Source organism: Chelonoidis abingdonii, chromosome 1 (genome assembly GCF_003597395.2).
Source record: "Chelonoidis abingdonii isolate Lonesome George chromosome 1, CheloAbing_2.0, whole genome shotgun sequence".
Lineage (NCBI taxonomy): Eukaryota > Metazoa > Chordata > Testudines > Testudinidae > Chelonoidis > Chelonoidis abingdonii.
Window position 1 is genome coordinate 211,150,693 of NC_133769.1, and position 17,013 is coordinate 211,167,705.

At 40.8% G+C, this 17,013-nt stretch overlaps 1 protein-coding gene across 1 annotated transcript in view; it reads left to right on the plus strand.

Annotated features, from left to right (window-relative positions):
* TRAPPC10 (trafficking protein particle complex subunit 10) overlaps positions 1-17,013 on the plus strand; it is a 92,278-nt gene that overhangs the window by 46,153 nt on the left and 29,112 nt on the right. The window contains exons 11-14 of the mRNA XM_032801007.2: positions 2,422-2,513; positions 3,932-4,072; positions 5,224-5,336; positions 11,863-12,377. Of these exons, the coding sequence (XP_032656898.1) occupies positions 2,422-2,513; positions 3,932-4,072; positions 5,224-5,336; positions 11,863-12,377 (861 nt within the window). The remainder of the gene's footprint in view (positions 1-2,421; positions 2,514-3,931; positions 4,073-5,223; positions 5,337-11,862; positions 12,378-17,013) is intronic.

Here is a 17,013-nt window from a genome sequence, read left to right on the forward strand (position 1 = left end):
AATTTGAATTGAACTTCTGAGAACTTTGTAAAGGTCTCTAATCTCTGAGATCTTGCAGTATTTAAGAAATTGTAATCTAAATAAATGCCTGCAGAGTTTGGAAGTTACATTAGTGAAATTCCTTTGCATTTCTGGCTACACAGAACTTCAATGCATTAGAAATGCAAATAAGTAATTAGTGCATACTGTAAAAGTGTATATATTTCCAACCTCAGTTGCATCAATAAATATAATTTGAAATTGAAGCAGATTCATATTTTTATAATGAGGCATTTCTATTTACTGACTACACAATATCAAGATAATATCTATTTAATTAAAGTTAGAAAAGTAAGGAAATTTCCAACTAAAACTAGGAATTATGGATGTTTACAAATTTTGAAATATTCATATACACTTTAATGTTGTAGGGTTTTTAAATTGAGTCAGAAAATGCTGAGCTACAACTCCATGAGCTACTTTCTCTGATTCTGTAGTGTCCTAATTAACAGAGATTAACAAGTCTCAACAACTTTAGAAACTTTTTCATATCAAGTGTAAAATCTACTGCACACGTTGGCTCCTGTCTTTTTGTATGTATGTAACTGAGGTGTTTATAGCCAGTATATCTACAATTGACAATGTAGAGATGTTTGATCTATCTCAGTGGTTCTCAAACTGTTTTAATGGGGTTGCCACAGCTGGCATTAGACTTGCTGGGTCCCAGGGCCAAAGGCCAAGCCCCACTGTGTGGGGTTACAGGCTGGGCTTCAGATCCTCTCACCCACCCTCCCCCTCCTACTCAGGGCAGCGGGGCTTAGTTGGGCTCAGGCATTGTACCCCCCTGCTGAGATTGTGTAGTAATTTTTGTTGTCAGAAGGGGGTCGTGGAATGAAGTTTGAGAACCTCATCTGTAGGGTGGGGTAAAACCATCATGAGATGTTAATGAGAGAAAGACAGGGTTTTAGTCTGTATATCGAGACTCGACAGGGAAGATCTTAACTGTGAAATGTTGAATGGGAAAGACTGTCTTTAGACTATGTGGGCGATGAAATGTTGCTGAATATAGCAGGAAGGGAGGGTTGTGTTTCTAGCCTGGATATGGATAGAATGATACAAAATGTTGTTATCCGTGGTCCAGAGTGGATGAGGAGACTGAAGGAGCTGGAGTTGCCAACGTGTGATATATGTGGTGGTATATGTGAAGGCGAGGAATCTGTAGCCATATTAGAAATTTAGCTGGGGGAAGGGACGAAGGGCTTAGGAGACTGACCAACAAGTTGTGGCTGTGCAGGGAATGGGGCTCAAGGGTTGGTTGTAGAACCTTAACTCTGGGTTGCTTGTCTTCCAGCAGAGTGCCTCAAACTATTTAACTAGATAATTTTTTCAACTCTTAGTTCTTTGTTTGGGAATTGCACCTGTTGACTGAGGCGGCTCCAGGCCCCAGGATGCCAAGCGCGTGCTTGGGGCGGCAAGCCGTGGGGGGCGCTCTGTCAGTGCCACGGGGGCGGCAGGCAGGGTGCCTTTGGTGGCTTGCCTGCGGGAGGTCTGCTGGTCCCGCGGCTTTGGTGGACCTCCTGCAGGCACAGCTGTGGGAGGTCCACTGAAGCTGCAGGACCAGCGGACCTCCCGCAGGCAAGCCGCCAAACACAGCCTGCCTGCTGTGCTTGGGGCGGCGAAATGCCTAGAGCCGCCCCTGCTCTCTCATTCAGATTAAATTTATTTCAAAATAGGACTAGTTATATAATCTTTCACTCCAGCAATACAGGTACACATTTCCAAGTAGTGCTGCATAATGTTTGATTAAAAACCCAAATGACAAGGCTTTTGTACAAACTTGTAATGAGCTGATAAATGTGAACAGGATGCACAAAAATCTAGCCTAGAGGATAACAGAATACTGTCACCCAGAAATGTAGTCACTTTAAAAACGAGTTAGAAGTAGTTTCAGTACTACATCTGCCCTTAATCCCTATCAGTTTTTGTGGTATTAAATTCTCACTGTCCTATTTCAAAAGATGTTTTTCTTTCCTCTTTTGCTGTGTGTAATATCAACATAGAGGGTTACTGATTATACAGGGGAAACAGTGATGGTTACTTAGGGGCAAAGTGTTACCAGGTGTAGAAAATCTGCCCCCCACCCCGACCCATCCAAAAAAAAATCCTTTTCCAATTTCTTTCAGTTGTAGTAGTAATTGATAACTTGTTTCAAGACATTTTTATTTTAAGATGATGATTGTGCCTTCAAATAAACTAGCATAATTGTGTGGCATTTCCCTTGTGAAGTATCTGTGTGCAACTGCTAAACAAAATCCTATATGAAAATCAGCATATAATTATGTTCACTTTGAACTTTTCATTGGGGTTTTTGGCTCAAGAATGAATTCTTTTCTGTTTCATGTTTTGCACTTGTTAAATTCTTGTTTCTTTACCTTTAAACAGGATTTGTCCCATGCCACCATTGAAATGTACACAAATATTGGAAGAATTCGCTCGGCTAAACTTGTTGGAAAGGACTTGGCAGAATTTTATATGTAAATGAATTTTTAAAAAGTCTTCTAAAAATACCATAGTGTTTGAAAAGCTTGGACACAGTCCGTAAGGGAAATTCACTGTATTCTGAAAGGTGCATTTAACAATAGAATATTTTTAATAGTCCAGGTATGATTAATACAAGTATTCTAAATAGGTTTTCTTTCAGCAATAAAATACATAATACAAAAAACGAGAGACACCAATAATCTCTCATGCCAAACCACGATACCCAAAATAATAATCAAGCAATCCGACTGCTAGCCATCCTACATTCTTCAACTGGGAAAAATCATCCTAGGCTCTGCTGTGCCCAGGAGGACAATGAGTTCCATAGTTAAGAACTACACAGAAAATGGATGCAACAATTTACAACCCAAATAACAAACTATAGAATAAATTTATGCTGCTGGATTTAATATCAAAGGCCTCTAAAACAGTGGTTAGGTTATTCCCTCCCTTTTTTGGGGGGGAGGGTGTGTGGAGCGAGAAAACAATAAAGATAACTATCCAGATGTGCTGAATAAACAGTTAGTAGTGAACTTCTGGCTCTGAGCCCTCCTTCCTTTTTATTTTTATTAACTGGCTGATAGCCATATCCCTTGCACCTACTCTAGAAACCATGCCTGAAAGCTTTTTAGCTTAATGTAATTTCCAACACATATTATATGTGTAATATGGGTTTTTATTATTAATTTGCAATATGCACAACATTAAATTACACTGGAAGGTAAACTAAAGCTCTGCTGAAGAGATTTCATTAATGCTTCCCATTGTACTTTTCAAATCGTTTCAGAGTAGGGCGGTATTTTTTGGTTTGGTCCCTGTTCTGCTGGAACTTGTTTCTCTTGTTGATCCATCATAGTTAATCAGACCTTCCAGCCATTATATGAGGGTCATGAATTCACTCAGGTTTTGACATGAGATAGGGATCGTGAGATAGGGATCATGAGACATGGGATAGGGATCATGTAGAACTATTTTGTAATTAAATGGTCTATCTCCTCCTTTTTTTTTTCCTTCTGTTTTAGTATACTTAAAACTTGTTGAATAAGTGTGTTTTTAATTATAAAAATGAGACAGCTGCATCACACTAATGAACCCCAATGGGCTGGCGGGGGGAGAACTTTGACTTTGGTTCCTATGTTTTCCAAGACAGATTTGTGTTTGAATGCTTTGTGTAGTCACTGTGTAGTATTTCTAACTAAAAGTCAACTTTTGGCCTTGGCTGATATGCATAAGCAATCCCCCGATATACGGTTTTGGCAAAATTAATAGCATGACCTTCCATTTCAATACTTTGTCAAGTGCATATTCAATGCATATATCTCAAAAGTGGCTGCTTTTTCAGTTTTGTTAACTTGCTAGCAGTTTGTGTCCATGGCATTCTGTTGCAAACTATTTATTCTTTATTTTCCAGGAGAAAGAAGAGTCCACAGAAGGCAGAGGTCTATCTTCAAAGGGCGCTAAAAACTTACCTTGCTGAGGGCTGGGCATTGCTTATCATGCATACAAGAAAGCAGTTAGCAGAATGTCAGAAACACCTTGGGCAAATTGAAAAGTATCTTCTAAAATAAAGAAACCTGGAAAATTCAGATTGGAGTGCTGTTGACATGCATATTTTCTGATCTAAATATGTTGGATGTGAGGCTAGAGAGTCCAGTCAGCAGCCAATGAGATTAAGCTGTTGTTGACTTTTCTACAGTCCATTCAATGTCTTTGATCTCTTTATACAGGTTGTTCTTATGTTTGCCTGTTTTGTATTTCAACATCTGAGTCCTTGTGACAGAGTTAACAAAGCATAGATCATGTGATGCATTATATTAGACTAACAAATCTAGTGTAAACATTTTCTTTTGGTGCTTGTAGACAAGGGTATGTTGGTCCTAAAGTTTGTATGATGATACTTATTTTTGGTCCAATAAACATCACACTATGCACAGTTTCTACCTACACATTAACATACTGGAGGCTAAGTCCAACTGATTTTCAGTTAGATTTAGGGCCCTAACTGCCTAAGTCTCCTCTAATAATGGGCCCTAGGCTCCCAAGTCACTTGGGCACTTTTGACATTTTTATTCTGTATGTTTCAAAATGTGCTCTTACAAAAAATGCTGTTGAGCTAATGATGTAGTCTTAGTGAATATTGTACTGCAGCAAGTCCTCGTACCCCCAGTACTCCAAGAGAATATAAATCCCTTTCTTATGATTAGTTATGGTAAGTGCTGCTATCACATTTGGCAGCTTCCCAGAGCGGAGTTCTGTGCACTAAATGTATGGTACACACCAATAAATTAGAATTTAATCAAATGCTAGAGCTTATTTAAAATTTAATTTTTATCACAGTGTAATGTAATGCATCAATATTTTGGCCATGCAGTTCATTTATCTGTGGTTAGTAAAGAGCAAGTGAATTTTCCTCCAGTCAGTAATACGTTTATATAGCAAAATCTAGTAAGTGGGGTGGATAACTTTTTATTAGATAATCTGCAGTAAAATAAAAAGATGCTTCTGTAATGGGCTTTAGTGATGATGAACCCTTCCATTGCTTTATCTTCTAGTGGGAATTTCTGTTGATGCTAAAGCAGCTTATCCAGTATCTGGAGGGTAGAAAAGCAGTAACACAAAAATTAATCACATTTTTTCCCCACCAAAGTGTTTCTGAAATGGATTGTAGTCCTTTCCCCTCAGTTCCTTAACGTGGTGTGTCAGCTATCTTCAAACAAGCAGTCTTTTAGCCAGTGATGATCACTTAACAAAAGATGAGCGCCAGCACTTCTGCCAAGAAATTTTAAACTTTGCCAACCAGCAAACAGAGGGCAAAGGTGAGACTAGATTTAAATATTTGACCATAGTATTTCAGCTGATCTGATCTTTAACCTTTCTTTTCAAAAGGAGATAGCAAGTCTTTCTGGTCAGAGCTCACTGCTCTGTGTGTAATTTCTGGACCACAATCCCACATGTATTCAATTATTTAATTTGATTTAATTTCACTTTTATCTGACAAATCAGGATCTTTTTCCACCTCTCTCACCTCAAGCCCCTCAAAAGTTTTTAGGGATATGTTTGTGTATGTTTTGGGGGTACTTTTGAGTGATTTTTTTCCCTCCAGTTCTACTATAATAGTCCTGTTTTTTTCTTATGGCTGCATCTACACTAACATATCTTGTATCTATAATTTGCTGCTGGAGCATTGGTGTTAGTGATGTAAGATGTAGTGCAGACAAAGCCCAGGCATTTTTACCACAGTGTTGTCTGCGCCCTCCCCTCCCCGAGCCCTTCGGGACAACTCCTAGCACTGCTTCAGCTACTGAAGTTCCACTGGTACTGAATTATAGCTATGAAGTTTGCCCATGTGGTAAGGTCTTTGTTTTTTCAAATGTTTCCTGCCTTTTGTGGTCTATTGATATATATCCCTTTCTTTTTCTGCATATTATTTCTTGTTCACGTTCTCATCCTCTTAGTTTCAGCTTGTTTCAGTAGTCACACATGCTCCTGCACAAGTTTGCCCCCAGGAGGGCAGAAAGCAGTATGAAACTGTCTGGTGGTAACATGGTCCCAGTTGCTTTAATCAATAGTTGCATGTAGATGTGACCTAAGCGTTCTTTAACTCTGCTAATGCCCAATGGCTTTTTGTTTGGTTGCAACATAGTTAGGTTCTGTCTTTTGTCTTCTTCGGCTATCCCTCAATACAAGGATGATGTCTACCAAGGGGGTTCATTGGTGAGTTTTTAAGTGGCTGAGGAGCCCAATTCTTGCCCTGCAGGTTTTGCCACAGAAGTGACAGGTGTAATCTTGGAGGAGACATAGTTGTTGGCTGGAGTGTTGTTCCCTTTCTTTCCTCCTTTATCGCTTCTCTGTCTCATGAGCACATCCGTTCTCAAAGTGAGCTGTGACTTGGTGTATGGTGTGGCGTCGCTATGTTCTGTTCCACACTAAGTCCTCCCAGTTTGTTGGGTTGATGCCTCCCTTTTTAAGATGTACTTTCAGTATGTATTTGAAACACTTCTGCTACGCTCTGTGAGCCCTTCTTCCCTGACTTAACTGAGAGAAGAGTTCTTGTTTCGGGAGGCAAGTATAAGGCATACGTACACAGCGGCCAGCCCAGTGGATTTGGTGTTTGACCTGCGTTTCTATACTACTAATGTTGGCTACAGAGAGAACGCTGATGTTAGTACCTCTGTCTTCCCAGCTGATCCTGAGAATCCTCCTGAGGCAGTGCTACTGGAACCACTCCATTTGCTTGAGACGACATCTGTAGGTTACATAGGTCTCGCATCCATAGAGAAGAGTGGGGATGACAACTGTCTTGTCAACCAAGATCTTGGTACCTGTTTGTAGATCCCTATCATTGAAGACTTGTTTGAGTAGTCTTCCAAAAGTTGTGCTGGCACAACGGATGCTGTATTCAATTTCTGAGTTGGTGCTGGCTGTTTGGGAGAGGTGGCTGCCAAGGTACGGAAAATGGTCCACTTTTTCCAGGGGTTCTCCACTGATGGTGATTTGTGGAGTATGAAGAGTAGTTTGTGCTGGTAAGGGCTGGTAAAGTACCTTGGTGTTCTGTTGTTGAGAGACAGACTCAGGCTGTGATAGGCATCTGCAAAAAGATTTAGGGTGCTTTGCAGGTCAGCCTGTGTGTATGCAAGAATGATACAATCATCTGCATACAGTAGGTCAGTGATGCCAATTCTCGTGATCTTAGATTTTGTTTGGAGATACTGAAGATTGAGGAGTTGGCCATCCATTCAATACTCAATCCTGATTCCATTAGGATGGCAGTCACGAATGAGAATCAGGATCACAGCAAGGTAAATGAAGTAGAGTGTTGGAACAGTGACACAGCCATGCTTGACACGGTGCAAATGGTGAATGGTTCGGTCTCTGAGTCGTTGCACAAAATGGTGGCAGTCATCCCATCATGGAGTAGTCTGATTATAGAAATGAATTTCTGTGGACAGCCAAACTTACATAGCACCTTCCATGGGGCATCACTATTGATAGAGTCAAAGGCCTTGGTTAGGTCGATGAATGCCATGAACATTGCTGGTGTTGCTCTCTGCATGAACTGGTGTTTCTCTCTGCACTTCTCCTGAATCTATTGTGCCACGAAGGTCATGTCAGTTGTGCCTTGGGGTGGCCTGAAGCCCCACTGTGATTCAGAGAGGAGTTCCTTGGCAAGGGGGAGAAGGAAGCTTAGTAGGATCTGGGCAAGAATATTCCCTGTGATGGAGAGGAAAGCAATACCTCTGTAGTTCCCACACAAAGTTCTGTCGCCTTTCTTGAATATTGTAACAAATTAGCATTGTTAAAGTCAGGTGGAATGTCTTCGCAGGTCTAGATTTTGTTGAGTTGGCAAAGTTTGTGCTGGAGCATTGTTCCACCTGCTTTAAAAACCTCAGCTGGGATGCCATCTGGACCTGGAGCCTTGTGATTTTTTTTTTTTTTGTCTGAGTGATGGCATGCCAGACTTTCTCAAAAGATGGGGGATCAACAAGGTGTTCTGTTGCTGGGCATTGTGGAATAAACTCGGTGTCTTCGGAGACGGTTGGCCTGTGGATTAGTAGGCTCTCAAAGTGCTCTTTCTAGTGTTGTTTAATAGCTGCCTTGTCCTTATGGAGGGTGGAGCCACCCTGAGAACGTAAGTGGGTTGGGCCTTTGGAGCTTGGCCCATATATAGCTTTTGTTGCTTTGAAAGAAGCTTCTCATGTCATCATGGTCTACAAAATCCTGGATCTCAGAGGCCTTCTCTTGCCACCACTTGTTTTGATGTCATGCAGACTACTTTGGCTTTAAGCAGATAGTCCTCATGTTTTCGTTTTGTTAGAGGAATCATTTTGCAAAATGCATTTCTTTTTCTGTTGAATTAATGCTAGGATTTCCTCATTTTCGTCAAACCTGTCTTGGTGCTGATGAGTGGAATGTTTGATGGTTTCAGCACATGCATCGTGAATGGTGTTTTTAAGTTGATCCCAGTGCTCTTGAATGTCAATTATGTCAGACAGGCTAGAGAGTTTCTCAAACAGATGTTGCTGGAACGTCTCGTGGCTGACTTGGTCTTGAAGTGCTTTGATGTTGTACCACATTTGTTTAGTCTTTGGGTGTTTGTGGTGTGGTGGAACAAGCTGCAGGTACATGACTGATCTCATTAATCGATGGTCTAGCCAACAATGATCGGCACCTCTCATAGCTTGTGTTATACAGACATTGGTATAGTCTCGGGATCTGACTATAACATAGTCAAGGAGGTGCCAGTGTTTGGACTGAGGATGTTTCCACGTGATCTTAAATTTGTTACTCTGCCTAAAGATAGTATTTGTGATGAAGAGGTCATGCTCCACACATTTGCTGAGAAAGAGAATGCCATTGGGGTTTACATTTCCCACCCCTTCTTTGCCTATTGGACCTTTCTAGAGATGGGACTCCTGTCCAATTCTGGCATCAAAATCTCCCAGGAGGATGAGTTTTTGGGCATTAGGTGTGGTTGTGAGGACTGCATCAGGAGTTCAATAAAAGAGCTCCTTATTGTCTTCCTCAGCATAGAGTGTTGGGGCTTATGTGCTGATGACCGTGGCATATTGGTTGTTACTAGGCTTGAGCCAAAGAGTCATGAGACACTCATTGATCCCCACGGGAAGCTCCAAAAGCTGATTGGCGATCTTATTTTTCATGGCAAAACCAATCCTGTGAATGTTTCTCTTTTCAGGTGGCTTTCCTTTCCAAAAGAAAGTGTAGCCATCTCCATCTGCTTTTAATTGGTCCTCATTGGCCCAGCCGGTCTCACAGAGCTGCAATGTCAGTGTTGAGTCTTGCCAGTTCTCTGGCAATTATGGCGGTTCTTCTTTCGGCGTATTCACTGCTCTGAGAGCCCATAAGGGTGCGGACTTCCAGGTGGCAAAATTCATTGTTTGTATCTCTTGTTTCAGCCACAGAGTTGAGTGATCCCGCTGGATATGACCATCCAGTCGGAACAGTGTGAGACAGCCTATGTTTGGGGCACCTTTTCTAGCCCCCTCCCCATTAGTGTGATCAGAGGGGATCCTGAAAAGGTCTGATCAGTAACAGCTGCTGCCGCGGAAATGCACTTCTGTCTCAACCAAGCACAAAATGACCATAACACGGCTGCTGCCTCCATGCAGATTTGTGACTAAAGACTCCCAGAGATCACTGTCCCTGTCTTCCCCACCACTCGTCCATTGCCACAGGACTTTGTGCAGGTGTGAACCCTTTGGCAGTGGCCTAAGTGTGAAATCTTTTAACCTGGGGAAACCAGTGCACAGGCAGTAACCACACGAAACTTGACAGGAGGAAAACCCTGACCCCGTGGCAAGGAGATCCAGGACAACTAGGGGCCTCATCCGCCTTCACAGCTGCAGAGTACTGGAAGGTCCTCTATGTTCACGCGATCCACTGTGGGGGGGTCTTTTGAAGTTTGGACCACTGTTAGTCAGGAGTCTCACCTCAGACCTGCTCGCCAAGGGGGACCTACCAGGAGTATAAAAACTCCGGATGACAGCTCTGAGGGTCTTTAGCCCACACAAGCCTCTCCACCACAAAAAGGTTGCGGTCCATCAGAGAGAGGTTCTGTCTATACCACAAATTAGAACCATGTTGTAACTGTAGTATAGACAAACCCAAAGGTTGGGTGCTCTGGAGTCACTGGAGATGTTACTTGTTATTACATTTTTGTATACAAGATGGTTCCCAGTTCTTTGGGATTTTATAACTGTTTTAAGAATGTTAAGTTTTGAGCCCTCAGTTTTTGCTTCTATGGAATTAGGTGCAGCTCTGTGAGTAGAGGATAGGGCCTGATAGGATCTGTAACTCTGAATTTCCTGGCTTTTTTGCAGGTTTGTTGTACTGTCATGCAGAGAATTCTTTACTATAATGTATGTTTCTTTTAGTTTTATAACCCATAATAACTATCTAAATTCTGGTCTGTCCACTTTTTGTAATGGTATTAGGCTGAGAGACACTCTTGGAAGCCCTTCTTAGTTCATGCATTATTGGCAATAATGTGTGATGCACTAATTAACATGTTCAGTTTGAATACCGGAAAGGTTCTTTAGTTTTTCTGTTTTTCCTCACCTTTCTACTTCCTTGTTGCCTCTACGAAGGTAGCTCACAGTTCATCTCTGACCATCTTACACTCCCTGATTTACCTTTCTGCCTCTGGATCCTACTCCCTGTAGCTCTGAAATCATGCTCTGAGGACTGTTGTCCTGCCTTCTCTAGTGTCAGCCTTGTGCTCCCCTCTGGCTAATGGCTTTTTCTTTTGGCTGCCTTGATAAATATTTGATTTTTCTCCTCTCTACTCCAGCCTGTACTTTGTCCTCAGAAGCATTTACTATGATTTAAACTCCGAGCACACTTTGCCGCAATTTCTTCTGAAGATATACTGCTCATCTTTATGTGCATATTTCTTGATGTTCTGCTTAGATTACAACAGTGAAGAAACCTTGGAAATACCATTCATGTGTCATGCTTGGCCAGCTTTCTAGTTAAAAATTTTTAAGTGTCTGTCACTGTTGTTTTCTGACATCTAGCAATGATGTAAGAGTGAGGGGAACCTGACCTGGTGCAGATACTGACTCCAGGCACCACTCTGATCACAACTGTCATGAGTTTACATTTGGTCCAGTGGTATGTCCTCTGGATTATTTGTTCTATCATGCTAAATTAACTGTTCAGGTGTACAGGAGCATAAAGAATAATAGCTCAGCATTAGTCTTATGATACTGTGCTGCTTAGATTGTAAAACTTTTGCTACACTAGTAAGTGATTCTGAACAGGTTGAATGAATAACAGATCTTGCTATGGGTACATCTACGCTGTCTCTTCCCCCCCACTCCCCCGCCAAAAAAGGCGCTCTGAGATCCACTCTCCTCACTGGATTCCAGAGCCTGGGCTCCAGCCCAAGTGGGAATGTCTGTACTGCTATTTTTAGTCCTGTATAGCAAGCCTGAATCAGTTGAGACTCGTACTCATTGCCGTGGGTGTGGAGTGTTTTTTTTGGTTTTGGGTTTGTTTTGCAGTGTAGGTGTACTATATAGCTTAAAAACTATTGACGCAAATGGTTCTTTTGTCAGATTTTCTCACTACAATAATTGTATTTGAGGCAGAACTAAAGTTGTAACTTTAAAATATGTTTGATTTTAGGCATCATCAAGAATTTAATTTTTTACTCTGTTTAGCTTAAGAAGATGATGATATTGTTTTTTCACTTTGGGATTGGGGGGGAACATAGTTTTTAAAATTTCTAAACTTTTTAAAAAAAAAGATTGCTGTAAAGGCTAATCTTCATTACCAAAAGCAGAGTGGAATAATATACCTTGTTCTTGTCTGTACTTCCAGGTCAAAAGGTTGTACTGTCTATACATTCCTTTGCACAGCTGAAAACTCTACATTTTGACCCTCCAAATGCTGTTATCCATGTGGGTGGAACGTTGTCTATTGAGCTGACTTTGCTGAGCCAAATGCCCATCCCAGTCAAAGTGGATCAGATTGCCATCAGTGTCCACTTCAGCATTGAGAAAAATAATTACCGGAAAACAGCTGAATGGCTCACTAAACACAAAACTTCCAACGGTATTATCAGCTTCTCAAATGAAGTTGCAGGCTTCCCTTTGTCAAGAAATAACTTGCCAGCACTGGAGTTATATGAAATGTACGAAAGGAGCCCTTCAGATAACTCTTTGAACACGACAGGAATAATCTGCAAAAATGTGCACATGCTACTGCGAAGGCCGGAGAGCAGCTCTTCTCTGGAAATGCTCTCAGGGGTGACTTTTGAGGATGGGGCTCACATGTTAAAATGTAGCAACTTTATACTGGAACCAGGGGTCACTACAATAGCATTCAGAACTCAGGTATGTTTTTACAATTGAGTGAGCATAGCACTCATGAAAGAGAAGATCTAAAAGCATTGACTAGAGAAGGGCATAGTGCTGGAAAGTGGTATCCAGTGCTGCTCCCCTGCCACAGCTTTGCCAATGCAGCTTAACCTCTTCCTGGCTCGCCCCTGTTATTGCAGACTTTGGCCTATTGTGAAGAGAGGCTGCTAACTCTGCTAAAGTGTGTGGTTGGTTCTCTGATATGCAGAAATGGGAGACTAGAATGATTCCACCAAATTTGTTTTAAGTCATTTTTATTTATCCAGTTATCACTTTCATAAAAATAAAACACTTATCTGAATTCTAATTGTTAGATGAGTATTGCATCTGTCCCAAACTGCAATGTTCATTGTCCATCGTGTTCTAGATGAGGTAAGGTTCTCTTGTTACATAGTCAGACTTGCTCAGAGTAATACATGAAAGGTTCCAGGTGGGGAGGTCTTTTACCTGTAATAGAGCACAGTAAGAAATCTTTTTTTCCAGAGTCAGTATCAGCCAAATTTAGCTGTAGGAATACATAATCATGTTGGTGGTTGCTCACTTCCAGAGTGTGGTGTGATAGCAGCTATAGTAATCATTGCATACAAAAAAAAAAAAAATATTAAAGATTGCAAAGTCAATCACTTGCTCTTAGGAAATGTCAGAATTAAGGTTGCTTGTGTAATTTTAATTCTTTCCTGTGAGTATGATAGTCTTTAGCTATGTTACCAATACTCTTTTCCCCCCCTCAAAGAACCTCAGTCTCTTTCATTGCAGAAGATAGCAGGTGTGTCGTGATTGAAGGAGAGAGCTACAAGAAGAGAGAAATGTATCTATAGTTAAGCCCAGGGCTGTCCCTAGAGAGGTGCGGGGCCCAGGGCAGAAGTGACTGATTTGTCTCTTCTGGGACTGACCATACTGGCCAATCACACTGGCTCGCGAGGCCCAGAGTAGTTGCCCTAATTTGCCCTACCCAAGGGATGGCTCTAGTTAAGCCAATTGAATGCTGCCAGGAAAACTGGTTGTATTCCTGCCTCTGCCACAGATTTTTTTTTTTTTTTATATAGGATGCTGGGCAAGGCACTTTAAACCAAAATTTTTAAAGATGGTCACTACTTCTGTGTCCTTTATTTTCTGGGTGCCCACCCTGAGATCTCTGGGGCCTGATTTTCAGAAGTGCTAAGTATTCAATTGCAACTGAAATCACTGAGGGTATATATACTGCCATTAAAAAAAAACGGCAGCTGGCCCATGCCAGCTGACTCGGGCTTGCAAGGCTGTTATTTGCATGTACACTGCAATTAAACAGCCCCTGAGTCAGCCAGCATGGGATAGCCACCATTTTTTAATTGCAATGTAGACGTAACCTGAGAGCTGTGACACTTTGTACCTTTAGCAGTAAGGCATTCTGGACTGAAGGAATGAGTGAATGGGGTTGGGAGTTAGGATTAGAACTCAGGATCTCCTGCCTCTGCCACTGATTTGCTGTGTGGCTTTAGGCAAATCACTTTGAAGTTTTTAGTGTCCCCACCTGTAAAGGAGGATAATAGTTATTGACCAGCCTGACAGGGTATTGTGAAGAATAATTTGGTATGTCTACATAGCATTTAAAATATTCTGAAAAACAGGTATTTTGGAATGCAGCCTTTTGCAAAAATTATTTGCCTTAATTGTCTTATGCTTCAGTTCCCTGTCTGTATGTTATATATATCTATATCTATCTATATATATATATTTATCTATATCTATAGATATAGATATATATAAATAAAAAAGGCTTCAGACCTCCAGAGAGGGGTGTTCTTTAAACTTTGATACTACAGTGATGAGCACACTGTAGATAAACCACAAGGAAATGAATAATTCTGTATTCAGTACAGTGTCTGGATGGTGTGCAGTAAATAAAGCAATGCATTGACTATAAAAACAAATATTGAATTTTTGCCTCATTTCCTGAGCTCTGCCTGTCCTGTATACTGAGTGAGGCAATGGTCCTGTGAATAAAACAGTATGTGATTATACACTGCCTCACAATACATTGAATTAATTCTGGCATTTCCTAATGTTTTAGTACTTAACTTTGCAACCTTATGCAGAACTATAGATTATTTTAAAAATTGGAGATTTAACAGTGCTGGTCATTGAACTTTTTGCAGTGTTCTCATAATGACCTGTATGTATTACTCCACTTCTCCTGAGAGTCAAATTAATTTTTCACTTTCCATCCCCTTCTTTCATTGTCTGTCACCATCTCAACATGTAACTTTTCTATTTAGCCTACAGGCTAAGTGCAGTCTGTGCTTTCATTTTTCAGTCTGCAGCATTAAGAGAGCAAGCACTAGACAGAAATGTGCTCATACAGGGGCAGGCTGGCACTGTGAGCCTGTATGAGTAGCACTTATCTGCTGGAGATGTAAGTTCACATTGGTGCAGCAGGTGCTTGAACTGAGAGCTGGCAACCATGGGATCTGTGCACTACCTACTGGTCTAATTTGTAGGTTTTTAATACCTCCTGTGAGTCAGTGACTGTTACATACCACTCAGACAACCCATATCTAGTAATAGAGGCAGTGCAATGCGATTTGGAGATTTCAGAGGGCCATGTGGCTGCAGATGTAGTTTCTTATAAAATTGGATCTAAGTCTGAAGAACCTGACTGGGAGAAGGCTGTAAGGGATTGGTGTGTACAGTGTTTTTGGCTTCATAAGTGAGGAAGCAATCTGCTAAACTCTGGAAGCAGAAGGATGGAATATAAATGAAGATACAATTCACACTTGAACTATTCTTTATATCTCATACTATGTACATTTCTGGTGGCCAATACAGAAGGAGGGTGAGTTGACTTCCTAATTCTCCTTTTTTTCAAATCTCTTCCTGTAGTGAAGGAACAGCAAGAGAGGAAATTGTGCTGTTAGATTCCTTCATTCTGAGTGGTGCATCCAGCGCTTATCCTTTTCTGCTAAGAACAGAGTTCTAATTTCTAGAACTTTGACAGCATCAAGTAACTTAGATATCACTTGGTGATATTTTCCTTAAAAATATATTAATTGGTGTTGGTATGTTTAAAAACAAAAAAAAAATTGAGTGCACTACTGTAGGATGATGACTTCACATTTGTTACATTATTTAACAGGACATAGGATTAAAAAAAGGGATTATAGAAACTTCTACTTGTGTAGGATGAAGGCCATGTCTACGCTAAGCATAGCTGTACTGCTGTAGTGCCATAGCGTAGGCACTTCCTGTGGAGCCTTCCATCGTTGTAGGTAATCCATCTCTCAGCTGTGGTAGCTAGGTTGATGGAAGCATTCTTCTGTCTACTGAGCTGCGTCTACACTGAGGCTTAGGTCAGCTCAGTTATGTCAGTTGGGAAGCAACATAGCTATGCCAATCAAAATTTTAAGTGTAGGCCATCCTAACAATTTCACTGAGGGAACAATAAAGGGAAAAGAACCCTCCTGTCCATATGGGATGTATGTGCACTCTGCTTTGTTTGTAGGTTTTTTAAATCGAGCATAGAACTTGCTTCATATTAAATGTGCAGCAGTGTCTCTCTCTCAGCAGTGTTCCAAACTGACCTCCTTTAAATGTATTAACTCTAAAGTTTTATAGCAAGTCAGAAAATATTTTTGGGGTTCTTTGGATCTGTATTCCCCTCTCTTATGACTCCTAAAAATTGCTTAAGTGTACCTTACATGAAATCTCCCATGACATCAGCGCATAATGTGCACTAATGCTTTTGTCTGTTTACAAGATGGAAACAGTGGTGAGAAAACACTCAAATGGTGAGGCTTTAGGGTTATAATCTGGGGGCAGGTGCAGTACCACTAACTTACAACTGAAACATTTTGAATTTGAGTGTTCACTCAGACAAAAACGAAATGGTTCAGGCTGCATGAGATTTGTGTATTATGGGTTAATTCCACATCAGATGTGATATGGCGCACACAACACAAATCTGTACATTATTCTCAAGAAAATTAGGAGGATTTTTTTAGAAAACCTGCTCTACCTGGGTGAAAAATTCAAAATACTGTAGATCTGAGTGGCCAGTGTTTTCCTTGTTAGCATGATGCTGTTTGGGTGTTCTTATGTCCTCAGTGCTTTTAAGAGGATAAATAGCAGTTTTTTGTTCAGTTGATTATAACTGCTAGTTTGATTAAAACTAAAGTTCATTTCCAGCGTCCAAAAAATTCTAATTCTGCTGTGAGAGCAGCCTATGACATTAATAAAGATTTGTAGCACTTTCAGTGCTGTGCAGTAAGAAGTGACAAAACGGGGTGGGGGAACCACTTCCAAACCTCAAATCTTGTTTATCAGCAGTGACTAACACATTATCCTTCACCAGGGATAGAACTGATGCATCTTCTGGAAGCACACCTACAGGTGTACCATTTTATTTTTTATAATGGTACTATCCTATCATAACTAGCCTTCTCATGTTGATGGAGAGTTTGAGATTAAAATATATTAATTAATAGGTGTCCGCACAATATGAAAGAGAGTGTGAAAACATCATAGGCTTATACTGATTGAAGAATATGCCTTGCACAGTGTAGGGTTTTATGAATGCTAGCCAAATAAGCACTCTGCTGCTTGTGACTACCTGGTAAAGTCCATAATATCATAGATG